This window comes from Parasteatoda tepidariorum, chromosome 4 (genome assembly GCF_982258835.1).
Source record: "Parasteatoda tepidariorum strain Cologne lab strain chromosome 4, Ptep-v5.0, whole genome shotgun sequence".
In the NCBI taxonomy this organism is placed as follows: domain Eukaryota; kingdom Metazoa; phylum Arthropoda; class Arachnida; order Araneae; family Theridiidae; genus Parasteatoda; species Parasteatoda tepidariorum.
The window spans coordinates 8,910,154-8,937,839 of record NC_141758.1 but is presented as its reverse complement, the minus strand read 5'-3'; the positions used below and the strand labels follow the sequence as shown (position 1 = coordinate 8,937,839).

At 30.4% G+C, this 27,686-nt stretch overlaps 1 protein-coding gene across 1 annotated transcript; it reads right to left on the bottom strand.

The window, feature by feature from the left end:
• Positions 1–404: 404 nt before the first annotated feature.
• Positions 405–17,942, bottom strand: LOC107439235 (uncharacterized). Its single transcript, XM_016051755.5, has 8 exons — positions 17,478–17,942; positions 11,806–11,985; positions 10,571–10,789; positions 10,228–10,463; positions 5,990–6,249; positions 4,799–4,944; positions 3,324–3,445; positions 405–607 (listed from the first exon to the last, which is right to left on the bottom strand). The coding sequence occupies exons 1-8, from the start codon at positions 17,586–17,588 to the stop codon at positions 520–522; spliced, it is 1,362 nt and encodes a 453-aa protein (XP_015907241.3). The 5' UTR covers positions 17,589–17,942; the 3' UTR covers positions 405–519.
• Between the last annotated feature and the right edge of the window lie 9,744 nt (positions 17,943–27,686).

The following is a 27,686-nucleotide window of genomic DNA, read 5'->3' as shown; positions in this document are numbered from 1 at the left end:
TTCATTGACATTCTAGTTTTTTCTAAATTTTACATAAAGTTAACATGTGCATCTAGTTTTACCGAATTAGTGGGGTAAGACCAGGAGATTTGACTTTCTCTAGAATAAAAAATTACTTATATAACGTCTATGAGTTTTGAAGGATGATATATATTGAACACAACAATAAATATCCTGATTAAATTTGACATCCAAACAATTCAGTTTCCGGTTCTACCCCACTTTCTCCACACTTTCCTCTTCTTTTTCTTTTTTTTTACACCTTGTATAGTGTTGAAAAATCCGTATCATTTTTCAATTCTCTTTTTCATTTTAAAGTGTATACGCCTGAGATATATTTCGTAAGAGAGATTTTTTTTCTCCTCCATAACATTCTCAGAATCGGCTAAAGAAAACGTGGATACTTAAAAAACAATAATATATTTTTTTAACATCTAACATTGTTCAACAACGTAAAAATTGCATAAAAATCTAACAAACATTACATTACTGTATAACAATAGAAAAAAAGTACATATATTAAAGAGCTGCTTGATTGGAGCATGGTTTGTGAACTAGCTGTCCCAGAACAGAAGTAGAACAAAGTTGCAGGTTTGGATAGTTATTCCTGGAAGAAAATGTTTTTAAATACGAATAAAAAATCATACTATAATTATTAGTTTAATGAACAAATTGTAAAAGAAAAAAAAAGACAAGTGCTACTGAATAAATGTAGAGCGAAAGTACGAAATTCTTCCACTTTTCAAGAATTGAAAGTTTTAAAGAACTAAGAAAACTAATTGTAAAGCATTTCGCAAAATATGGTAAACATTACAAGTACTAAAATTCTGCCGTGTTCGGGAATCAGGTGAATATATAATCTTTTACTCGGTCTGGTCATTTTTTTTCGACATGTGCAGAACAATACCTATAGGTCTTCGTACCTATCTAAACTAAAACGTGTTTTAAACTTCAGATTTTTTAAAACTATATTTTAAGTTTTTTTAAAAAGAAATTTGGGATGACAACTCTGATGATTATTCTCAAATGCAAGGGAGTTTTGTTATTTGAGACTGTTAGCAGAACAATATGATCTTCAGTTGCACTGGATATTTCTTCAGTGTAACGTTCCTTCCTTATTGTGTCCAACACAAAATGGAATTGCTTTTTTTAGGGAAGAAACATCCTAAACACATCGGAAAAATTTTTGTAAATAAACAGAAAAAAATATGTTTCATATTAGAAAACGTAATGCCTGCGAAATCGCTCTATTAAATTTAATGATCTAATATCAAAGGTCTATTTAAACTTCATATTCCATACTTTTCTGAATCATATTACTTCAAACATTAAAATACGCAAAAAGTATACAGAAACACATAATGTTACATCATTAGATTTCGCAAAAAAAAAATTTGACAACAATTTTTATCAAAAAATTTAAATAAAAAGTCATTATTTATAAACGTAAAATAAAGAATGCTTATGTTTTAAAAAAACTATTCAAAAAATTCCTCATATTGAAATAAATTTTCATATTTTTTTTTCTTTTAAGTCTTAAAATTCTTAATCATAAACGTAGAAAATCATTCTGTAGAGAATTATCATCGAATTAGAACACAAATTATTTACAAGTAAATTTTTTATTATAAAAATCATACCACTTAGTTGCTTTATATATCCGGAGAATTCTAAATTGAAATGTTCTTCAATTGAAAATTTTATTCTCAAATAATACAAACATTAGATTATCCCTTCATTTATTTAAGATGACATACCTCTCGATAAAATTTTATAATTGTAAGATCTCGCTATGAATTTCTATGACTTAAACGCAACGACCTTATTTAACTTAAAAACAGAATAGCTAAATTATAGTTGAAATTAAGCATTCAAAAAACCAAAATTCTTGAGAAGAAAACTATACAAATTTATTAATAATCAACACAAATGATACTATTTCAAGTAATTCGGATGACTCTTTATTATTCTTCTCCGTATTATATAGATACAAAAATATATACTATTCTATAAAGAAGAATGTTCCATAACTATTACGGTTCAGTTCGTTCTGAAATCTCATTTATTCATTGAAATGAAGTAAGCAACGTGGAATTAAATAACTTCCCTTTAATTTATAATGAATCGAAGACAAAACAAATGCATTTATACACACATCTTTAACAGTATGCTATTACGAAATCGGAAGTTATCGATTTCAAGTTTGTTGATAAGGGAAAGGAAAAAATTGAGCTAATTGTTCTTCATTCAGACTATTATTAAATGATAAATAATTATTATAAATTATTTTTCGCATGGAATAAGCTTAGGACAAACGAATTTTATAAACAACGTGCAAACATTTTTTAAATTTTCGAAATAGGGCGAAATACGCAAACAAAAAGTAAAATAAACATTAAGGGGTTCAAATTAGCAATCGTTCTCGTGATCAAACTATTGGGACTCTATTTTCCTGATAACGGTCACTCTATATATATTTTTAGGGTCCAAAATCCAAATGAGTCGGAAAAAATTTGTTTATTCAGAGAAAATGCGTTTCAGCGTATGGTTTTCGTAACTTAAAATATCTGTTGTTGGTGGTTTACGTCGCTCTAGAGCTGCACAATGGGGAGTTGGCGACAGCCTGGGAAACATCCCAGAGGATAATCCGAAGACATGCCATCACAATTTTGATCCTCCACAAAGGGGATGACTCCCCTGCTTCGGTAGCCCTACGACGTGAGCGCGAAGTTGAGCACAATCTTAAATATTTAAGCTTTAAATATCTACTGCACTAATTAGTTAGTGTATATTAACGTAATTACTGGTTAGTACCTGGAACCACCAAGTTTTAGATGTAAAACTCCGATTTGATATAAGTTTTAAAGGGAATTTCGTTTTTTATTTGGTAAACGTTTACAGAATGTTAAATGCCGGGTAGCTCTCTCCCGGGTAATGACACTCTCTTTTAGAAGAACATCAGAGCAGGAAATACCGAACAAAGATTTCTTATTTAAAAAAAGAAGTGTAGAGAATGCTACGTATTTTCATTTTCCCCCCGTATATATTTGCCTTCGTATATATAAATTAATGCTTTTCCTTATCTACCTTAATTGGATTTTAAAATATCAAATAAGTAATAAAATATCAACTAACATCGACACGGATCTCACAAATATTTCGAATATTCACCTAAGCAACTATGTGATTGCTGACATTCACCGGTGAAATTCACGTATAATTGACGTCTGCTTCAAAATAAAAAATAGTGAAATAGTTTTACTTATCAGTTAATTAATTCCCTTTCTTCGGGAGGTGAATAACAGCATCAAGTTATTTCTTACTTTATTAAATTTCCTGTTCTGTCCCTTTCGTAATTCCACATTGTTTCATGATCCGCATAAATTAAAGTAATATGAATGCGCAGTCCGTAGCAATCCAACGTTAAGTGAAGTTGAAAATCATCCTGAAACAGAGAATTCAAAGTAAGATTCAATTTAAACAAATTTCATTACTCAACTTAGTCTATTAACAGGGTTTGGACTTGGCTTGAAAAAAAATTTGCATTATTATTAACTTTCTCTTTAAGTTTAAAGTATCAAAACCCAAGATTTTGCATCAATGTTTAAACACCTGAACGCAAAGAATAATATTAATCTACGTCTAGTCTCAAAAATTGGTCTTGATATGCAATAGACTTCAATATATTTTCCTTTTCTTCCCTTATTTTTTTCAAAAAAAAAAAAAAGAAACCCTTTGCCAAGCGAATGATATGAGATAAATTAACGTCTGATTGGAGGTAACAGTGATACCCATTTCATTGTATAGTTCGCAAAATGAAAAATATGCCACCCTAAGTAACTTTTGAGCTAATGATAGGGACTCAATCTTAATGACTCAAAAGGGTGACTTAAAAAAATGCTAATTAATAAGTGTAGAAGATATTTTAAGTTACAAAATCAGACACAAAAACATACTTTCTCTGAATACCTGCGAACACACTTTTCTTCAACGGATTCGGATTTCTGATCCTATCAAGAAATAATTCCTGAGAAATCGAATTGCAAAGAAGCCGTATATTTAAAATTTCATTTATCAGAAACTATTCGACCGATTTCTCCCAAATTTTGTATTTTGCAATGTAAAATTACTTAAAAGGGATGTAAAAAACTGTATACCTTACAATTCAAAACCTTTTAGGCTATAATTAAATAAAATAATAAATATTTTCTGAAATTTAGTTTTTGCATTGAATTATCTTTGGGTAAACGAATTTTATAACTAAGTGCAAAATGTTTCAATTTGCTGAACAATTTCTCTAGATATGGAAAAAAAAAGTACAAATAACATTAAGGGGTTCAAACTGACCGCTCTCCTGAATAAATTATGGGGACCCCATTATCCAGATTGCGTCTACCCTCTATATTTTGGGGAACAGAAATTATTCGGAGAAAGTACGTTCTTGTGTCTGATTCCGTAAATTAGAATAGCGTCTGCACTATTTATCTAGCATATTCGTTAAGTCACCCCCTCGAACCATTAAAATTGAGTCATACAACATGAAAACCCGATCATTAGAATAAAAGATTAATCAGAATAGTCAGTTCTTGCATATTGTACAATTGCAGCACGAGTACAGTGCTAAAATATTAATCTAAAATTCGAGTGAGATTGGATTAATCAGCGTAGTTGCCCTTAATGTATGTATGAGATGTACGATATGTATTAAATGTATGAGAACAAACAACATGTTTAAAAGTTTTTGTTTGTTGTATCCTGTGGGTTAATGAAATTTTTGCAATGCAAGTGATCGTTTTACCCATTTATGGTACTCTACTGGACGTAAATATTCGTTGTTCATAAACATGCTGTTCAGATCCATTTTCCGATCAGCTGAAACAGGGAGAGCTACAGCTATATGAAAGTCTAAAGTCTTCTGAAAAATGTCGCAGTTATCGTTCCAACCTGAAAGAAATGAAAATTGATGTCATTGTTTTTTTTTTCTTTTGTTGATATTTATGAAGTATGTTAAGTTACCAAACCAGGGCCTGATTATAGCCAAGGCCCAATAGGCACAATTTCTGAGGGGCCTCAAAAATTAGTAAAAAGTCTAATGTAAGGTGGACTAGTTACGTGCTGGTTTATGTACTAAATAAAAAAATAATTACAGCTTACAATAAAAAATAATTCAGCTAATCAGTGAATTATAGCTCACTGATTTCAATTGCTTGTGGTCACCAAACTATTTTTATTTTGACATAACATTGTTTTGTTCTTTTATATTTTGCATTAAATTATAGATACGTAAGTTTTATCTTAGAAAAATAATCTTCAATTGTCTGCTTTCAAAATTTCTTAGAATGTTTATCTTGAATCACGCAGTTTAATAGATACTTTTTCATTATTAGGACTACTCTTCAGTAATTTAATTTCAAAACATTTCGTAAGGGGCCCAGGAAATTTGGTGGGCCTTGGGCCTAAATTTGTCTTGATCGATCCCTGTACCAAACGTTTCACACAGAAGACAAAGGCATATCAAATGACGCGGGAGAACATTAAACGGTTATTTAATACACGCAAGATTTTCATGAGTTCCATTAGATCAGTCCGAAAAATGTAGAGATCCACCTTGCCACACCGTGAAACAAAATAGTCTTTTTTGGAGGTAAAAAAATTTTGATTTTTAAAACGAAATAAACCCTATACAGTTTAGTAATAGTAGTACATTATTTACGTTGCACTAGATTTGCACAATGGCTTATGATCTGGGAAACATCCCTAGAAAGATCCAAAGACATGCCATTGCAATTTTGATCTTCTACAGAGGAAGGGATGGTGCCCCTGCTTCGGCAACTCAGAGATGTGAAGCAGGAACTATACGGTAGAACAGTATAACGAGGACCGATACCGCGTACCCTCGCACAGGCTGATCAAAGTGGTCACCCACCCACTTACTAATCGCAGCCTGACTGTGAGACGTTTGATCATCCTACGAAATGGCTTCACTCACCAGAAAGTGTGTTGTTCCATAGCCAAAATGTGCCCAACAAAGGTCTGAGGACTGATTTCATTTCTTGGATTGTGATGAGTGCCCTCTTGAAGAGCTGTTCACGAGAGAGAGTCGGGTGTGAGAGCCCTTCACTGACAGAGAGTGGCCAACATTCTTCGAATTCAGAGTTTTGGACTTGAAGCAAGAAGTGAGTGACCTCTGATGGCAGATGAAGGTCACTCTGCCGACCATCCTCAAGTATGAAAGGAACTGCCGTGAAACTGAAATGAAAATGGGGTCATTAAAAGAATGTATCTTGCGACACACTTTTTAAGATTCTTTCGTCTCTCTTATTTTATAAGCGTCGTTGAGCTGCCGAACCCATTTTGAGTTTACAACTCCGTAGCCTCGTCGTGTTGAACCCAATCCAGAAGACAAGGGAAATCCTGGATCAGGTATTGGGAGAAATTTGCTTCAGTGCAAAACTTTTTGATGGAACTCTCCTGCATTTGCGTTACATGAAGAAAAGTACCGCGAAAACAACCCACGGTCAGCCAGACGCCAATGGGGACTTTAACCCCTGATCCGTCTACCACTGAGGATAGTTTACGTCACCACTGTGATCAGTGGAAGCTCGATGCGAAATTCGTATCTACCAGCCATCGCTGGGATTCGAAGCAGTTTTACCTCGCTGGAAGTCGAACACTCTGAGCCACAGTGGTTCTCTCAATCTTTTTGTAAAAATTATGTTACTGTGAGTTTGCAAGTTTTTCATGATCGTTAGGTAAAGTTGATCCTATATTTTCCCAGAGCTCTCAATGATAATCCCATAAAATGGTCCAAAATAACAGTAACGATGAGAAAAGTTAAATACAATAAGATATAATAAGAAAGTAATAATAAGCGATCACAAGGTATAAGAGATTCTTCTAAACAAGAACGAAAGAAATGAAGAAAAAAAAACATTTTTAAATTATTATTTTAGTGTTTTTAAATATGTTATAAAAAATAAAATATGAAATAAGAAAAGCCGCAGTTTTCCAAAAAGAAAAAGAGTTTGTATTCAAATTTTTTTATTATTTGCAAAGTAATTTAGAAACTGCATTATTTGGGCTCATAAAAATAAGCAAAAATTAAAAACTCTTCATTGATTTTGATAAATTTTCATCTAGTTGAGAAAAAAAAAACTTGTCAAAAGGATATTTATTCTTTACTGCAAAATGTTATTTATAGTTTAAAATTATAGTATTGTCTTGAGTGTAAGTCACTTAAATTATGGTTTTATAAGATGAAAGAACTTTGAAAAACAGGGTCATAAGGAGCACATCAAAAGCATTAAGTAATTTCATCGTACGCCAGAGCTCTTTATCTCATTACTATATTGCTACCAGCAGCACTGCTTGGAAGCTGCCTCCCAAAGACATTTTTTTGAAATTTTTTTCATATTTTTCTTAAAGCCGAGATAGTCTGGTCGGTAGGGCACTGGGCCAAGAGATTCCCGCCGACCGAAGATGGTGACTGATGCACGTTAAGTCTGTCGAGTCACAAAGTCCTCCATGCTCCCATAACAAGTCATACTGATCCAGGAGATAAGTTCAAAATAACACTTTGAACATGAGAAGTCGTAAACCCAAAATTGGGTTCAACGACTGTTCAACGACGACCCTTATAAAATAAAATATTTTTTCTTAAATCAATAAGTTTCAGATAAAAACGCATTTTTACACCATTTTAAACTACTTCATTTTAAGTGACAACATTCAAAATTTGCTTTAAACCGCTCTTACAGTTTGTCAGCTTCCAATAAAAAAATTTTAAACAACATTGAGGTGTGTTAATTAAAAATTATTAATCATATTCTTCCAACCTTTAGTCCTGACTTTTCTAAACTTTCAGTTGCAGGCTTTCCGGCGTAAAAAAAAACCCGGCATTTCTCATTTTATTCAATGAGATAGTAGCAGAAGTCGAGAAATTTTTATTCAATTAGATTTTTGCAAGCGACAAAACCCTTTGATGAATCTTTTGCATTTGCTTATGTCATGATTTAGCATCCAATCAGGTTTAACGTGAGGTCTGATCAATTATAATCATGTCACGTCGCTTGCAAGCATAAAATTAAGTCTGATCCGAAAATTGATCCAGGGTTACAATAAATCAGGGCTGTCCAGCTGCAAAGAGCCCATGGGCCAGAATTCCGGTCACTGATCACCTGGCGGGCCGCAGTTTGAAAAAGTTGAACTATAACCTCTTACCTCTTATACAATAACAATTAATAGTTGAATTATTAATTATAAAACAATGGAACAGAAGGATTATAAAACAATTTGCTTACATTTTAATGGGAAAACTGAGGCCAATCAGCCTGAATAAGAAGTTGGTGGGCTGCTTAATATGTGTTGGAGGGCCGCATGCGGCCCGCGGGCCGCCAGTTGGACAGCCCTGCAATAAATGAAGCCTAAAGCTGTAATGTTAACACGCCACGCGCAGTCACGTAATTATGCACAACCATGTGATTTCAGTTCCGAATGATGTTAATTCTCTAATTCATGTTTTTTTCGGACAAATTTAGATCGATGACCGAAATTGGTGGTTGTTGTCTTTCACCGGTGAATGTTGACAATCACGTAGTCGCTTTGGTGAATGTCCGAAATATTTATTACATCCGACTTGATATTAATTTATTCGTGGATATAATTACATTTATTCGATATTTTAATACTTACTGACGATAGATTGGAAGAAACATCAGTGTTTGGAGTATCGGGCCATACATTTACATTTGCCCGGTATACATTTGCTCGGTATAGCCTACACTGATGTTTTTTTAAGGTTAAGTTCCACTGCCCGGTATACATTTGCCCGATACTCCAAACACTGATGTTTCTTCTAATCTATGGTCAGTAAGTATTAAAATATAGAATAAAATAAATATATCAAATAAATATAATAATATCAACGAATAAATTAATATAAAATTAGATATGACAAATATTTCGGACATTCACCAAAGCGACTATGTGGTTGTTGACATTCACCGGTGAGAGTCGACATTCTCCAGATTTCGGTCATTCACCGTAATATCTATACTCAATTCGACAGTTTTTGAAAGATATTTAAATTGTATACAATAATCAGTTTAGATTTTCGATAAATATCTTTTTACGCAAGTAACGCTAAAAAAATTTTTTACCAACATTGAAGTCGGTTTTTCATCAGTTTAAATTGTAACATTAAATTTTAAAAAATGTAAAAACTGAAAATATTTGAAACTTAGATCGAAGAGGTTAATCTTCTCTTTATAACAAGTTTTTCTAATTTTTTCTCCCAACAATTACTTAGTTTTAGTGTTTTTTCTATAGCTCAATAGAAATTGAACAACAGTTACAACAGTTTATTTTCCAGTGGGATGTATTTGTCATTCGCTAAGAAATGTCTCAACGCAAAGTAGTTTTAAACTGTTTCAATTACTCTAATAGGCCGCCCTGTTAATAATAGGTAGAAATAGTCAGAACTATAACTTAGGTACTCAGAAAAGTGTAAAGAGGTTCACTTTTGACGTTCTTCTGACAGTAAAATATTCGTTTTGCTATGTTTTTATTTAAAATTATAACACGAGAAATTTTTTATAGCCACCGTTTTGTAAAAAGTATACTGATGTCTAAAACTAATATGTTTAATATTCCTAATTATTGATCCTTTTGAAAACAGGATAGAAATGAACTTCCCGTGTTAATTCTTTTCTTGGAACAGCCTTGAGTTTGACTTCTCAATTAAATATTAATTTGCATATTTATTTCAGACAATGATTTTAAATACAGATTAAGAGTGGTCATTACGTCATACCCTTGTGGAGCAAAATATAAACAAAGATTAAACACTATTAAATAGGGGATGTTTTGAACTACACAGGGCTATCAGCATTCTACGCTTTGGTTTTTAGTTAAGTTTATGTTGAATCTTTGTTTTATAAATTTGATTTAAGTGTGTTTTATAAATTTATATGTCTTTTGGGAATTTGATTTAAAGTTATTTCTTCTCTTCACTACAAGTAAACAATTCAAAAGTTCATATGAAACATCACTTTGTTCTAACTCTTTCGTGGTCAGGCTTTAAAAATGTTGGCAGAATTATTAAAAACCTTGAAAGCAAGATTTTCCAGTAAAGCTTCCTGAATAATTTTAACATTACATAATGCAAAAAAAAAAAAAAAAAAAAAAAAATCTTTAAACTGAAAGCAAGAAAAGTAAACTAAGATGTACTTCTCGTAGGCTTGACTTCTTGCAAACTGTAAAGGCAGAAATGCAGAGGATTTATTTTCCAATAAACCCGGATGCCAGTAAAAGGTTTCTCTCTCGAAAAACACGATCACAGTCACAGTTAAGTTTCGACGGCTGAAGGAGAAACTCGTATCAACAAACTCGCCATTCTGATAGAGTTGTCCACGACTCCTTGAAAACTCGAAACCCAGTGTTGCCGATCTATTAACAGAAGTTTCCTAAAAATACCAACATTATTAGGGCGGTGCTTAACGAACATCTTGTTGTACCAAATCAACGGTTTAAAATTGTTATAACAGGGTAAAATATAATGCATGAGACTTACATGAGTGAATATTCTTGATTCTCTTTCAAGAATGCCAAAAGTGACATGGTGGGGCGGTCCGTGCAGGATCTTCGTCTGCAGATTGTTTGTGAACAATAAGTATTTCTGTAGAGTGGATAACATGCAGAAAAGAATAGAAGGTTCCAACAATATCGGAGCCACTTTAAAGTGGTTCGCAAAATCAACAAAGTCTTTAATGAACCAATAAAAAGGGCGAACCTGAAATATTATTTAGATTTAAGGGTTGTCTCCAAAATGACTAGCAGTATGAAAATGCAATCAAAGAAAAATAAAAAATATTTGAATAGATGGCACTGTCACGCCATTTGTGCACAAACTGAGTATCTAGTTTTGAAATCACTTGGTCATCTGGTTAGATGAAATTTCATTCCATCAGGAATGGTGATCAGTTTTCCAAACTAATGCTAATTGCATGAGTGATCTGCAGTATCTGCAATTTGATTAGCTCAATCACAATCATTATAAATATTTTTAGCTTGGTTTAATCATTTAATTAGCATAGTTTAAGCGGGTATAGCATTTTTTTCTCTTAACTAAGATTTAAATTTCGTTTTGTATTTACATAAAAAATTAAAACATTCCTTTAATCAAAAAAAAAAAAAAAGCCACCTATACTACAAAATATCAGCCGCAAAATATGAAATTAAAAATACGTCAATGTTTGTTCAAAGGTGTTCATTAATCTGTTTTTTTTCTATTAGATTAGCATAATGAAAAATTATTAATTTGGTATTAAGTGATTTGAATCAAATGATCCATATCAAAAGGGGCTTGAGTCAATGTGATCCGAGCAGGACCGGATTAAACCGAGGCCCTAGGGCCATTCAAATTTTTGGAGCCCTTAGATTAAATTTTTTTCTCGTTTATTTTTTATTTATTCAAATATAAAAAATATTTATATATCTTTTCATTTAAGAAAACATATTTAAAATAAAAATAAATAATAATAAATTATATTTTACTTTATTTCATTAAATTAGAACTAAAAAATAATAACAACGTAAAAAATAATTTTTTTTTTAATCTTTTAAAATTTATTTTCAAAAAAAATCCATTTTAATGGGCCCGTAATCATTGAGACCTAATCTGGCCTAGTGGGTGATCCAGCCCTGGATCCGAGTCAAGTTATCCATATGAAGTGATCAAGACAAACAATCAATATAAAGATGATTCGTTACTGGGCAAAATGTTTTTCATTGAGAATGAAAACTTACGACTCCTGATTCTCTGACTTCACCCGATGAAATGCTCTTTAAGAGTTTTTCTCTTTTCTTGGCTGGCATCAGACAGAATGGTTTTCTGGGATGAGTCAAGCAGAAGAGGGAATTCCTATCCAAAGATACATTTCTGGGAAAGAGTTGCCCTCTGTAAGGTAAGTGTTCCATCTTTTCGTTCTAAAAGAAAAAATATATATTCCTCCAATATGAATCCATTTTATTTGAAAAAGTATAAAATAAAAGTCATACAAAAGGAAGAGGCGAATGTAGGAGATGGTGTACTGAGCAAAAAAAATCTACGCATGCAAAGATTTTTGTTGTTTAAGTCGCACTAGAGCTGCACAATGGGCTATTGGCGACGGTCTGGGAGGATGATCCGAAGACATGCCATCAAAATTTTGATCCTCTGCAGAGCGGATGGCACCCCCGCCTTGGTAACTCGAGGACTTACATAAAATGTAGGGCGAACATGGAATGGTGTTAAATTTTTTTTCTTGCTGAATTTTAAATTATCCGCTAATTCGCACAAAAAATAAAAAAAAATTTTATTTGGAAGAAGTATTTTCTGACAGAAAGTTCTAACGCTGTTTTTCGAAGCTCTGTCGCCAAGGAAAATAAAAACAAAAAAAACCGTGGTTTAAGAGCCTTACACTTGAAGCAATGCGATGATTTCAAACTCTCACCGTAAAGAATTATCTGGGCTTTAGAACAGATAAATAACTTAAAATTTCTTAAAGTTACTAAAAGTTCTTAATAATCGCCAATTTGTCGACATTTTCCGCCTAGATGCAAATTATCGAAATCACTACCCTATTCTTTATACTCCATCACTACCTTATTCTTTCCTATTTATAAGCAATAAACTCTTAATTTTCACAAAACTAGATTTTACTAGATATTGACGTTGTGCGCCATTTTCTAAATAAGCGTAGGTAATGCTTTCTTTAGATAGGCTAAACTCGACCTAACATTCACGAGTAACAGTTACAAACTCTCAGTAGTCATAAAAATAGCATATTATTCACAAAAAAGTATCATTTCATATGACAACGGAACTTTCGAAAACGATGCCTGAAAACTCTCCTCTGTAGTACGTCTCACATTTTTCGAGGAAAATGAGTGTGATTGGTGGAAATTGAATTTTTTCTTAACAGGGAAGTGATGTATTGTTTCTGATGTATTTGTTCACGCTGAATTGAATAAAACCAGGACATTCTCGAGAACAAGTAGTTTAGAAGTTATAAGGGTTTCAACAAATGCGAGTGAATACTTTGTATTTTATAAAAAAATTTTTAATCATAAATTTTGATTCTTTGAAAAAATTTTTAATCCTAAAATTGTCTATAAAATAACTATAATCCAGGATTCTAACAATTATGTATACGTATTAAAATATTTGATACTATTCGATATTAGAACACCTTTTCAAGTTTTGGCTGATTTGTTAATATTTTTATTTTTTGGGATAACAATACGGTGTTCTTGAGTTTTGCAAATGTTGATATCTTTTATTAGAGCTGACAACTGCCCAGTTTTAAAACATCGCAGTTATGGATCAAATATAATTTCAGATCAAAGTATTGAAACTTTTATTATTAATCTATTAATAATTAAAATATTAATCAGGAAATAATATAATCAGTAAAATCTAGTTTATCTGAGATAATCGACTGAAAGTGGACAATCTTCCTATTTAAGACATTAGATTCCTTTCAGTCTTTAGTTTTATAAGTTTTTTTTTTAAAAAAAAGTCAACTCATTTAAATAAAAATTTATTAAGAATTAGCACCCACGTTAGCAACAACCTTTCAATGGCGGATCAAAAATGAATTGGAAGAAAAATGAATTGGGTTTTAAGACTAGCTAGACTATTTAATGAGCTGAAACGACATTACTTTCCGGTCCACCTAATAAATAAAAATGGTTTTTTCATTATTTCTGCAACTGATTTCCTGCTGACTGCAGAGCGGGTATGCTCGCATGGTATTTTTCTCTACCAGTTAATAATTCTTAAAATAATTAAAAAGTATAAATTTTTATATATATCATTGTATTCCTTCATATTCTGTTGCAATTTCACGTTTCTGAATCTTATAGTTTTCGCAGTAAAAGAAAACAATAAAGTAAACAATTGTAACAACTGTGGTGTCAGTGGCGACGCTTTTTCAAAAGGGAGATTTCGCACTTAACGCTATGTTACTACAAAGATTGATACTACAAAGATTGATACTACAAAGATTGATACTACAAAGATTGATACTACAAAGACAAAGTTACAAGCACGCTTTTTATAGCTGTGCTTCAAACTAAAAACATGGAAATGCGAATTTGAAAAATGTATTGATGAAATTTAGAAATGAATCGTGTGATCTTACAGAAATTGGTTCATTCAATAAATGATTTTATTGGTTTTTGTTTAGTTTTGTCATTATGACAATTGTCTAATTGCACTAGTTCCATAATAAACTAAATACATTTTCTCTAATTTGAAACTATAAATTACATTAATTTCAACTATGCAATTTAGTTAAAAGAAGTTAAGTAATCAATAGAAGTTCAGTAATATTTTTAAAAAATATTTTTTAATAATAAGCTGCATTTTTAATCGCTGAATTCATCAAAATCTATAATTTACCAAATTTTTCCTCTTACAGAACCGCCATTTTGCGAAAATAAAGCATTTTGAATCGTATGCCGTAGATTTAAAAAGCCATTTTAATTGTTTCGATTTTGTAGTCGAAGTTAAAATGAGTTAGAGGTGGTTCTTAACTAACAAATTTCTGTAAGATCTCTTATTTTCACTGACATAAGTTTGATATTTTTTCAAGGGTTCAAGCGTATTTCACCAGAACTGACGCACTAGAAGTGGTCATACCCAATTACTTGAGACCTTACGTACTGGAAATCTCCCTATTACAGTTAAACGGTCATTATCAAAATGATTTAAGAGCTATGAGTAACAATCCAAAACACACACATTTTTTTTTCATACGTTGTCTCACTCAAAATTTTTAAAAATGCCAATTACCTTCTTCTCTCTAAAATCTACATTAAAATGTAGCAAAATAATTAAACAATTTTATGCATTTAGTAAATATTAAGGAGTCTCAAGGTAGTGTGATTCTCCCACTTTTCTATTCCTGTTATTATGGTTTCGACAAATTTCGCTTTTTCTTTACTCCATAACTTTTCACTGAAACTTACTGCTTCAGGGTAAAAGCAATATTTGCAGAAACCATGGTAATGAAGAAGTGTGGAAAACCTTGAAAAGTCTATTCCATGTGCAAAGAGTATGAGGATGCTTGAACATCATGACTCATAACAGAAATGTATAATGATCAAAATAAAAAAACCTGGATAGGTTTTGATCTAAAGATCGAATCTTCATGTTCTAAGGACTCCATCTTAATCGCTCGAGGGGGTGACCTCAAATATGCTAATTAATTAGGGAAGACATATTTTAAGTTATGAAAACGAACACAAAAACGTACTTTCAGTTGATAAACATACCTCGACGGCTTTGGATTTTTGACCCCCAAAATATAGGGGGGAGCAGCAATCTGGGAAATAGGGCCCCCATAGTTTGGTCAAGAGAACGATTTAAAGTTTGGACCCCCTGACGTAAAATTTATTTTTTGCGTATTTTACCTTATTTCGAAAACGTTTAAAGCTAATGGAAAAATTGTTGTCCAAAATTATAAAATTCGCTTGCCCAAAGATGCATGCAAAAAATAAACTATCGTAAGTATTTACTATTATTTTATTTAATAACAGTTAGCAAAACTTTTGAATTGTAAGGTATATAAATTCTTGCATAATTTTAAAGTATCTAATTTTACATGGCAAAATACGAAATTTGAGGGAAATTGGTTGAATAGCTCCTGAGTAATCAAATTTTAAATATACAATTTTTTTTTAAATTCAATTTCTCAGGAACTATTCAACCAATTTCCCTCAAACAATACAGATATAAATAGATACTTTAATGTCGCGTAAAATTTTTATACCTTATAAAAAAATTTTCGATATATAAAATAAAAAATAGTAAACATTTACTAAAATTTATAGTTTGCATCTTTGGATAGGCGAATTTTATAACTGCGTGCAAAGATTTTTCAATTCGCTTAGAAAATTTTCGAGATATAACGAAATACGGAAAAAATAAAATTAACATTAGGGGTTCCAAATTTTGGATCGATATCCTGACCAAACTATGGGGACCCTATTTACCAGATTGCTGCTACCCCCTATACTTTGGGAGTCAAAAATCCAAATCCGTCGAAAAGGTATGTTTTTTCAGAGAAAGTGCGTTTTTGTGCCTGATTTAACTAAAAATGTCATCCGCAACTATTACCATATTTGAAGTCACCCCATCAAACCATTAAGATGGAATCCTAGAACATGAAGATCCGAACATTAGATCAAAAGTTATTCAGGGTGAACCATTTTTTATTTTGCGCAACCCATCTAACGCATGATCCGTCTACCACTGAGTATAGTTAACGTCAGCACTGTGGTCGGTGCAAAACGGATGCGGAATTTATCACGGTCCTTGCGATTTATTTGATGTTAATGTTATTAAAAAACCACCGACTTTTTCTATGCTTTCTTCAAACATTTTATAAGAAATTCTCGCTCCATATGAGATAAGCTTTAGATGAAATGTGGAAAATTATCTAAGACAATATCAACTCGATTCTTAAAAGATACATTCAACGTTTTATTTTTTACTTTTTCTTGAAAAAACTTAGAAATTTTTAAAAAATTTTCAAAGTTATTTTATTTTATATCTTTTCATCTTAGGATAACGTCATTCTTTTTTAAATTTGGTTTTTTATTTCTTTGCCAATATTTTCTCACTTTTGTAAATTTGATAAAGACAATGAAAATCGATGCATATGCATTGCATGCTTCTAGAGAAATTTATATAAATCTGCTTATCTACTCTATTATAAAAGAGTGGATAGAGGTTTTCTATTAGTATTTGAATAGCAATTAAATTATCTGTTAAATTAATAGCGTTAAAAAAATTTACGTTACAAAAAATATTATATCTAATCAATTAATGCTTCTCCGGAACTTGATGCAAATTTAATTGAGTGTGAGTGGAAATTGAAGTAGAGCTTCCAGGAAAGTCCGAAGTAAAGATTTCAACAGCAAACTCCACAACTATAATCGACACTTGAAATTATACACAAAATTGAAAGACATAACCGCCGATGATAGAAAATTCAATTTCTACTCTGCTTCAAATTTTCTGCAACCTTCATAGAGTATTCATTTGGAACCCTATTACAAGACGTTTTAAAGTTGATTCCATGGAAATATAATTAAATTCAAAAAGAAAGTTGCCCTAAATTATAAAATTTGCACTATATTATAATTCAAGGTACCGATATTATGGTTTAATGCTGAACAGGTTTCTCTTAGAGAATAGATCTTACATTTATTATCTTCTATTAATTTTGAAACAGAATACAAAAATTAAACAGTTTGTACGTAACATATTTGTACAATTACGTATAAAACAATTTTATCTTTTGCAATTCAAAACGGAAGCGTGGCTTACTCGAAGATGTTACATTAAAACCAATCTGATAAGATAATATAAAAACAATTCTGTCTTTTGTACGCAACATTTAAATCAAAGAATGAAAACTTTCACATACCTTATAACGCAAAGTAAGAGCCGTGTTTGCAATTAAAAATCCGGCACCGGTAACAACAAGGCCGAGGAAGCTGTACTTAATAACAGTCAAAATGGGTGCCGATAAAATCATCTCCCAAAATTTCACGTTGTCAATTGCAGCCTTTTAGTATTTCTACCTGACTAAAACACAATATTGCTTCTTAGTTTGAATTTAAACATTAACATCTGTTTGAAATTCACTTAAAGCTGCTAATTAGTTAGAAGGGATTCGATTGTTTTTACTTTTATTTACTCACACATTGATACACTTCACAAAGAACGGCTGGGATTTGTTTATGAGTATGAGTATAGTAAAGTGCGACGTGCTCTCTGCTTTTACTTATTGCACTGCGTTTCAATTGGGATTTGTTTATCGGTTATTGCTTTATTGAAATTACATACATTTGCAGGCTTGTGTGCTAGTTTAGGCTTATAAACCTTTGCCTAGAAGAAGGACAGATAGAACAATCCAGAGAAGGACATCACGCTGTTGTTGTAGTTCATTTACGTCGCACTAGAGCTGCACAATCGGCTATTGGAGAAGGCCTGGGAAACATCCCTGAGGATGATCCGAAGACATGCCATCACAATTTTGATCCTTTGCAGAGGGGATGACGCCCCCGCTTCGGTATCCCGACGACCTGCACGTGAAGTCGAGCATTTCACGGTAGAACAATTTAACGAGGACCCACACCGCACACCCTCGTTCCCTACGCAGACTGATCCAAGTGGCCACCCACCCGCAAACTGACCGCAGCCAGTGATGTTTGACTTCGGTGCTCTGATGGGAACCGTGTCTTAATGATCAGTCTACTGCGGGACAAAGACATCACGCAGAATACATCCAGTGTTACGACGGGATTCGAACCCACCACCTCCACGCTTCACACAGCTTTTGGTGGAGTTACCGCTAGGACAGGAAGGGCCCCTTTTTTATTTGTTGGACACTCAATTCGAAATCTATTTCTGCCCTATTTAAATAAAATATTACTGCTCATTTTATATTAGTTATAGTCGAGAATGTTCTAAGAGCTGCACAATGGGCTATTGGCGACGGTCTGGGAAACATCCCGGAGGATGATCCGAAGACATGCCATCACAATTTTGATCCTCTACGGAGGGGATGGCACCCCCGCTTCGGTAGCCCGACGACCTGCGCGCGAAGTCGAGCACTTTACGGTAGCACAGTTTAACGAGAACCAAAATACCGCACACCCTCCGTCCCTACGCAGACTGATCCAAGTGGTCACCCACCCGCACACTGACCATAGCCAGTGATGCTTGACTTCGGTGATCTGCTGGGAACCGTGTCTTAACGATCAGTCCACTGCGGGACTATATATATATATATATATATATATATATATATATATATATATATATATATATATATATATATATATATATATATATATATATATATATATATATATACACGATTAATGTATCTTTGATGTCAATTTGTTGTAATTTATCGGAATTTTGTAAGCAATTGTATGTATTAAACAAATAAATCTGTAGTAGTTCGTTCTGGATGATATCATAATTTCAATATTGCAGTATACGTCTTATTCATTTTTATACGAGTATTCATTTTTTTACGAGATACCTCAATATTTCAAAATTTGTCAGTATTTTCAGTTTCCAAATTCCTTTTTCTGTATAATATCGTATTCGATCATTATTAACTGTAATGCATTCGATATTATTGTCAGACACGATATTCATGATACATCGCGAGAACTCTTTTCGAATATTGTTAACAAATATCGATATTGCCCGATGTCAATTTAATGTGCATGTAAAAATAAGATATAGAGAAGTTCTGGTAAAATTGCCATATTTTAATCATGTGATTGTATGCTGTATCTTATTAAGTTCTGGGAATCTTCAGAAATTTTGGGACTTTCTTCCCTTTCTGTCGCAATCTGTTTACGTTTTTACTCTCCTATTATTTATTTAAGCACATACATACGCGGTGTCACTGTAGACGGATTATAAGACACGACTCCCAGTCGATCACTAAAATCATTCATCATTAGCTCAGGTTAGTGAAAGGATGATTGACCACTTTAATCAGCCTGCGAGGGGACCGAGGGTTCGCGGTATCAGTCTTTGTTAAACTGTTCCATTTTGCATGCAGATCGTCGGGCTACCAAAGCGAAGGGGTCATCCCCTCTGCTGGGAATCAAAATCGTGATGTCTTCGGATCATCTTCGTTGTTTTTCTCCTAACCACCACTAATAGCTCATTGGGCAGCTCTAGAGTGACGTCAATAAAGTACTATATTTACGTCGTGGGGAAGTTATCGTGGGATGACAGATACGGTTCGTCACAAACTTATTCCCCCCAAAATGAACAAAGGGCATTGTAAGGAGTGTTACAAAGGAACACCTGCTAGTAAATGATGGTCAAGATGACCCACCTAACACGCTCAAAATGTTTCCCCCACAGAGTTACAGAGGCTATAGGGTTATACTTTTTAAGGGCATGTTCTGAATGCAAAGTCATAAACTTCGTCCGATCTAATATTTTAAAATTAGTTGCATTATTTATATTGTAATTAACTAATTGTAATTATTTAAATTATTTCCGCTGTTTATGACTATGATTTAACTATTACATTCACAGCAACAAATTAGTTAACAAAAAATTATTTATCAATCGAAAACAAATTAAAAAGAAAAAAGTGCATTTTAGTTTTGTAATTTTACTCCTTTAAATTTGTTAATGTTGAGCAAGACATTTTGTAGATGCATTCTAATCATAATGACATGAAATGGTTTTTCGCTCCGCAAAAACATATTGAATCTGGAATAATTTGTGATTTACATATTGATTCTGACATAGATTTGAATTTAATCATGAATATAAATTTTCAGTATACAAAAAATTAAAATTAACTTTATGATATTAATTTAATTTTAATGATAAAGCACAAGGTATAAAAAAATAAAACAAAGGAAGGACGTAAAAGAGATTGATTTCTCACACTGAATTTTATTTTAAAATGACTTTGAATTTTAACAAGTCTTCAGATTTTTCTGCTTTATTCCAAGGAGAAAAATTAATTCAATTTTCATGATAAAGGACAAGGGATGAAAAAAATTAAAACAAATGAAGGAATTAATTTTCATTTTAAAATGACTTTTAATTTTAACAAGTCATCTGATTTCTCTGATTTAGTCTAAGATAAAAATTAAGCTTACATAAAAGGATATATATATATATATTTACACAAATTAAAATATATGTATATATATCTTCCAGCGTGCCATATTTAAATATGCTTCTTATTTAACGAAGTATAATCTAAACACATTGTTAATTCTAAAATTATAACCTAACATTTATTGTATATTAGAGTGTATTGTATATTAGTGTATATTGTATGTTATACATGGTTATTAAAATTTTTTTTAACTTAACAATGTAATATTATTTTTCGAATTATAGCTATTCGAAACAAAATTGGATAGCTAGATAGCGAAAAAGACTAATGAAAATTTTAAAAAAAAATTTGAAAAACCTAATTATATTGGGAAATTATGTTATATACTTTTAAAATATTTAAAAAATTTCAAGTATAAATTGAATGAAATATATTTAATGACTTTAAATTATTCTAAAAAAATATAGAGAAAACAATTTACAAAAATATCATTAACATAAACAATGTAAAAGTTAAAATCCTATGAAAATGAAGTTTTAAAAAAATATTTACAATTAAACAAGAAATAAATCTGAAAAATTTGTTTTACTCCTTAAAACTATTACAGAGTTTTCACGAAGACTTATTTTATTAATAAGAATTAAGAATTCCGGGTTACAAAATTAATCCCAAAAATGAGCAAAAAGTACCATTTAGTTTAAAAATGTTTGAAAAATAACAAAGACCGAGGAATAAAAATTATTATAGAGAAATTTTCAAAAAATATCATTTTCTTCGGATTTTCATTAACTAACAAAAAATCAAAGTAACCTACGAAGTTTGAAAATTAAAATGTGAGGAAAATGCATTTCAAATTTACACGACTAAATGTAGAAAGTAATAAAGTCAGACAAAAATAATTACTACACCAGGTATACTGACAAAAAATGCATTAAACTATGTCTGACGCACAAGGAAAGGAATAAATTAAGAGATTACTGAGCAATCTTAGAATCGTCAGCCCTGTGTACAGCTAAAAATTGCAATGCTAGTAGTATGCTAGTGAAAATTGGGGTACGACTTTACTATCAATAATGGCAATCAAAAAAATCAAAATAAAATATCTGAAGTCTTTTTTAACGGAAATTAGAAATATCTATAATCAAAATTTCTTTATATATTTTTTTTCTTCTTTTATTTTGATAATATATATTATATATATATTCGCACGTGTTCATCTCACCCTATTGATAAATCTATTATGTAAAAAATTTAAATTTTCAAAATTATAATTAACTTTAGTATGTAAAACCAGAAATATATGCAAACTAAGAATAAAGAAATTTAATTTTAAGCAATATTCTATTTTGTATATTTTATTAACGTAAAGTTTTGTTGACGAAATTATTCTGTCGACATCGGCGATTGTATACACCTTGGCTATTGCATTGGCACTTACTGGACAAAAGCAGTGATGGTTTTTTTTAGAAAATAATAAATAAAGATTTATTTTTCAGTTTTAAATTATAACATTAAAATATTATTTTAAATTATAACATTAATATATACTAATTAATAGATAATTATAGCATTTATAGCAATAGGAAAGAAAATTTAATTAATACAAAAAGTAGGTTTTTGTTAGTAAAAGATTATATTATACCCTAATGGCGACGAAAAAAATTAATAATAATAAAGAAACAAGGTTCGATTAGTTTTTGTACTACATTAATTATTATCCTTAAGATTTGAAATGAAAAGTCATTTTTAAAGATTGAGAGTTCGTTAAAATATGCCTTATATTGTAAAAATACTGACTGTACTTACTTGTAATACTTACTGACACAAATATCTATTGACTAAATTTTTTCAAAGGTAAGGTATGTATGTATGTATGTAGCATAATAAACAAATACAATAACAGCAAATACAAAATTTTCTGCTTTTCAGCAAGAAAAATTTGCAATGAATAAAATCTTTCGCAGGGCATGACATATACTGTGATGTATATATTGTGCAACTATTGAAAGCCCGAGCATAATTTTTCATTTTATAAACCCTTCCTGTAAAGAGATAAGACTTTCGATTTAAATAAATGAATATATAACTTTTTTTCTCGATTTCCATGTGTATTTCTTATATGTATTTCGTATAATTATTAATACATTTTGTTAACCGTTAAAAACAGATTTCCCTAACATATACTTCTTTAAGAAGAGATTACGAAATTATTCGTATAAGAGTTATGCTACAGTTAAATTTCCACGCATAGCCATGATTGAAAAATAATAAAAAATCAAATATAATCCAAATATTCACAAAATATATTTTTAATAAAACAGTAGTATAATTGTAAATTAGCGAATAAATAAATAAAGATGATAGAGATAAAAAATAAGTTTAAATGACATGACATCAAAATAATGAAAACTTTTGACATTTAAAAAATTGAAAATTTTCCTCAAATTTTTTTACAAAATGTTAATAAAAAATAACTATAATTTATAAAAATTTGCATTGTACGTAAATTAAACTAAATAACTACAATTAGGAGAACTTAGCATTAACATCATTAAGTTACAATCGAAATAATGAAAAAACTGGTATAAGTTGAGTATCATAACTAAGAAAAATTAAAATGCGCATAAATGTAAACCAAGGAAAAATTGAAACCAACATTAAAACCTTTGAGAACTTATATTTAAGAAACATTACGCAATGTTTATAAGAAATTAATAATAATTAATAGAAATTAATAATAATTAATAAGAAATTAATAATAATTAATAAGAAATTAATAAACTTAAATCAAGAATAAATTTTTGAAATTTTAAGATAATAACTTTCAAAAAAGCACTTGCTTTCCTCTACTAATCAGCATTATAATCAGCTTGTTATAAATAATTTGCAAATAAAAGGCGATAAAGGATAATCCTCTAGCACCCCTCTCCAAGCCTCATCTTAGTTCTTCACCCCTCCGATTTTCCTTCTCCGATTTTGACAGTTGAAGATTGATTAAGGATTACGCCCACTGAAGAGGGGGAGAATTCGTGTGACGAAGGAGCTCGCACACGTATCGTGGGGGTTATTTTACGATGTAGGGAAGAGGGGGCTAGAGTGACTGCTTTTTATAAATTTATTTGACAAAGCGTATGAATCATTATTTTGCATGGATCGGATATTTCGTTTAATTTGAAAGGGTTATTTTCATGTTAAATGAAACATAGTTTATTTTAGTAAATACTGTTTTTTTTCTTTTAAAAAAAGGATGTTTTTGTCAATAGCTCTATGACTAGGGACTAGAGTAGACATGTCATGGGGATACTTTGTGGACAAGTCAAAAAATTATTTAATCTATTGTTATTTATAAAAAGTAAATAAACAAAAATTAGACTTATTTCAGCTATAAGCACTGCCTTTGGTAAGTAACATAAACAATTTTTATTTTAATTAGTTTTAAAGATAATTAAACTCCATACTTGCAAAATTCTTAAATTTTAACAGCTGATTAAAGATTCAAATTCCGTAATTTTAATTTTTATATATGAGCCATCTAGAAGTGTGATGATTATCGCTTCTTTATTTTTTATTTTTATGAGAAAATAGAACCTTATGAATTTTAATTCTAAAGATTTTTTTTTTTTTTTTAAATATTAAGTTTTTAGAGCAAAATTAATTTTGGAATATCAGTGGTGTGAGTTCCAGGGCAAAAACACAACTAACTAGATTTCATAATTTAATTTTTATCTTGCTTATTAAAAGTTTTTTACGATTACATACAAGATAGTTTTATTAGCCACAATCGGGTATTTGTCATTTTTACTGTTTTCATTTTTATTTTGGATGTATTCGGATACTGTCAATTTTGTGGTTGGTCACTTTCTTTTTTTTGCTGGGTTAGATTCTCAGCAGTAAAGAAAACTGTTTTATTTACACAATTTTGGCCCCAATAATAAACGTTGGTAATTCCAAGTTTATCACAAAATGTGCATAGCTTAGGAAGTAGCTCCTGAGAAGCCTGGGCGAAATGACGTGCTTGTTGTTTATGTTTAATAAACTTTATTTATTAAATTTAGGTCTAATTTGGGGTTGTTGGTTTAAACTTTGACTTGGCAGAGAAAAAGTTTGTCTCGGATTCTAATAATTTGAACTAACTGAGTTATTAATGAATGACCTTCTTGGTATCCATCCTTGAAATTGTTGTCTATACCCACTCAATTAAGATTCCGATATTTTTTGTTTAGTTTTAATTTGGGGTAAGAGAGTGGGGATCTCATGAATCATTTTAGAAACAATTAGGATTTGGGGTTCTTAAACGTCTTTAAATTTGTAGGGACAATTGACCTAACTCTACCTTTTCTGTAAAATATGAATTCAGGTCTTGAGCTTGGTGAGAAAATTTTAAATTTTGAAAATAATTAAAGCCACAAGGTGGGGAAAAATAATTCTCTTGAAAACTTTCGACTATTTCCTGAAAAGAAGGACAATTTAAACAGTTATTAATAAATAATTTCAAAGCTGAACCTTTTATAAATTTTTGAACATTATTTAATTTCTATTTTTTATTTAATTTAGGATCTCTTGTTTGTTTCCCGAAATGTTTGTGCCAGGCTGTGAATTGAATACCAATGTCGGGCTCAAAGTTTAATATATCTGGTTTATCTTCTTGTTTATTTTGATTTATACTTAAATTTAGTGAACAAGTATTTAATTCATCTTCCAAATTATTTTAATTAGTCTCTGCATTTTCTGATACTGCAGTTAAATCCGTATAAAATTTATAACTTATTTAAATGTATAATTTCTGTAATTTAAGGACATTCAAATATTAAAAATAAAGCTCGATAATTAAATATTACATATAGAAATTAAAATTCAAATATTTAGTTTTTAATCTTATTTATATTTTTCTTTTATCTATATTTTTATATATCTTTTACTTATTTAACATCTTTTACTTATTACAATAAAACAAAATTTTACTTTTACCCAAACAATCAATAAATTATAAATAACGTGATATATAATGCAATAAAAAGATAATAATTCCTTTCAATAATTTCGATACTAATTATGATAAGGATTTTACTAGATCAGAAGTAAAATATATGTATTTAAATAAAATATGAAAACCTTAAATTTTAAATATATTTTTAATTTAAACCAAATAATATGGTAAACTATTGAACATCAATAAATAGAAATATTATCAAATATAAATGCTAATAGTACTGTAATAACCATATCATTGCATTTTAAATTATTCACAATATGAGCATGAATTCTCTTTTTAAATTTCAACTGTTATAGAAAATTTTGATAAAGAATCAATACTATTTCAGAAATAAAACAAAAAACAATGGTGAAGCAAATAAATCCATAAATAAATAAAACTTGAATAGTTAATTTGCTGATTCCATATTAAATTTACGAGACAATTTAAGAACTAACCGATTTTCGTTGAATCGAAATTTATGTAAACCTATATATTTGGAATTTATATCTTTCACACAACACCGTCAGTTGAGGAAAACTTTATTAATGGATGATAAAATCCTTGAATCGTTTTGTTTATTTAAACACATTTTCGTTCGAAAAGAAAATTCCTGACGTATTGCGTGTGACACACACTTATCGGAAACTCTAAATCCATTATTTTAACTTTTTTAGTTTATTTTATTTATTTATTTTTAAATTTGAGGATGCTTATTTTTCTTTTTCAGCACTTTAAGTAGTCAACGAGTCTTCAGTATTTAATTCCAGCTGGATTCTCGCCACAAAAAGTTTTTTTTTTTCCCAATCGGCAGTCAAATTGAAAATCCACACTTCTTTTCTATTCCAGTATTTATTGGGACATTTCATGTTTTTTTTTTAATATTAATTTTGAAATTCGCATTTTTCAGATCAAACTATCAGACGGTTGCGCTTCGATTAGTCACTTATATTCTATATTCATCTAAAAGTTTCGATTCAATATTTGGGAGAAAGTTCTTCTTCTGGCATAGCTTCTAAAAAAGTTATTAAGTTTTCATAGTATAGGGTTTTTTTCAAATTGTTAATAGGAAGAAATGATGGCGAATATCAGATAAAAGAAAGGTATTTATTAAGAATGAATGAAGATAAAATATGTACATTAAAACTACATCATCGTAGCATAAGCAGAGCGTTTGATTACGTCTGCTTGCCCAATACCTCCTAGATGGGAAGAAAGCCGAAGGACGCAAAACGATGACTCATACAGTTAGGCCCAGATTCGCTGATCACTTCTGACGATGACGGGTTTTTTTTTCTTCCGTTTCTCGACACTTTTTCGTTACTCTTCTACTAATTTTTACTTGCTACAAATTATTCTATATATTTTTTTTTTTTTGTCTAGATTAAATGTTCTTAAATTGTGCAAAAATGCTTAATTTATTTGTTTTCAGAAATGATTAACAATAAAAATAAAGCAACTCTAACAAAAATAACTGATGTGTGAATGAAAAAAATATATTTTTAAGCATTAAATACCAGTTTTATTTTATAAATTGGAAAATTTTATCTAGCTTTTTGTTTTAAAATGTATGGATTAAAAACAAAGAAATATATTTTTCAAGGGATTTTGCACATTTATTATTATTATAGTTTTGACATAAAACTAAGAAGGGATCTAATTTTTATAATACGATACTTAAATTTTTAGTAGATGATTATTTCGGATTTTAATGATTATGTTTTGCATGTTATTAGAACTAGAAATTGTATCTAAACAATGACATAAAATGAGCTTGGGAAAATTTAGAAAATCAAATGCAGTCTTCAAACAAGGTTTAGATAGAAAAAAAAACATATCAAAAGCATGATTATAATTTGTATTTTTTTCCTGTGGAAGTGTGATTGTTAGAAGTGATAAATTAAAATAAAGTAAGCAACCTTAGATAACAAATATTTTATTAAGTAGCAAATTCAAAAATCATAAATAAAAATGTAAACACAAATTTTACTGAAATATGTTAAACTTTGAGTAACATTTAAAAAAAGTATAATTTTTACCCATCA

Bases quoted from the DNA above. Each gene is read 5' to 3' on its own strand.
- LOC107439235 (XM_016051755.5), bottom strand. From the start codon at position 17,588: ATGATTTTATCGGCACCCATTTTGACTGTTATTAAGTACAGCTTCCTC. The intron at 10,464-10,570 runs GTAAGTCTCATG...TGGTATTTTTAG, and splicing joins AATCAAGAATATTCACTCAT to GAAACTTCTGTTAATAGATC. The intron at 3,446-4,798 runs GTAAAACGATCA...TCTCTGTTTCAG, and splicing joins CAGTAGAGTACCATAAATGG to GATGATTTTCAACTTCACTT.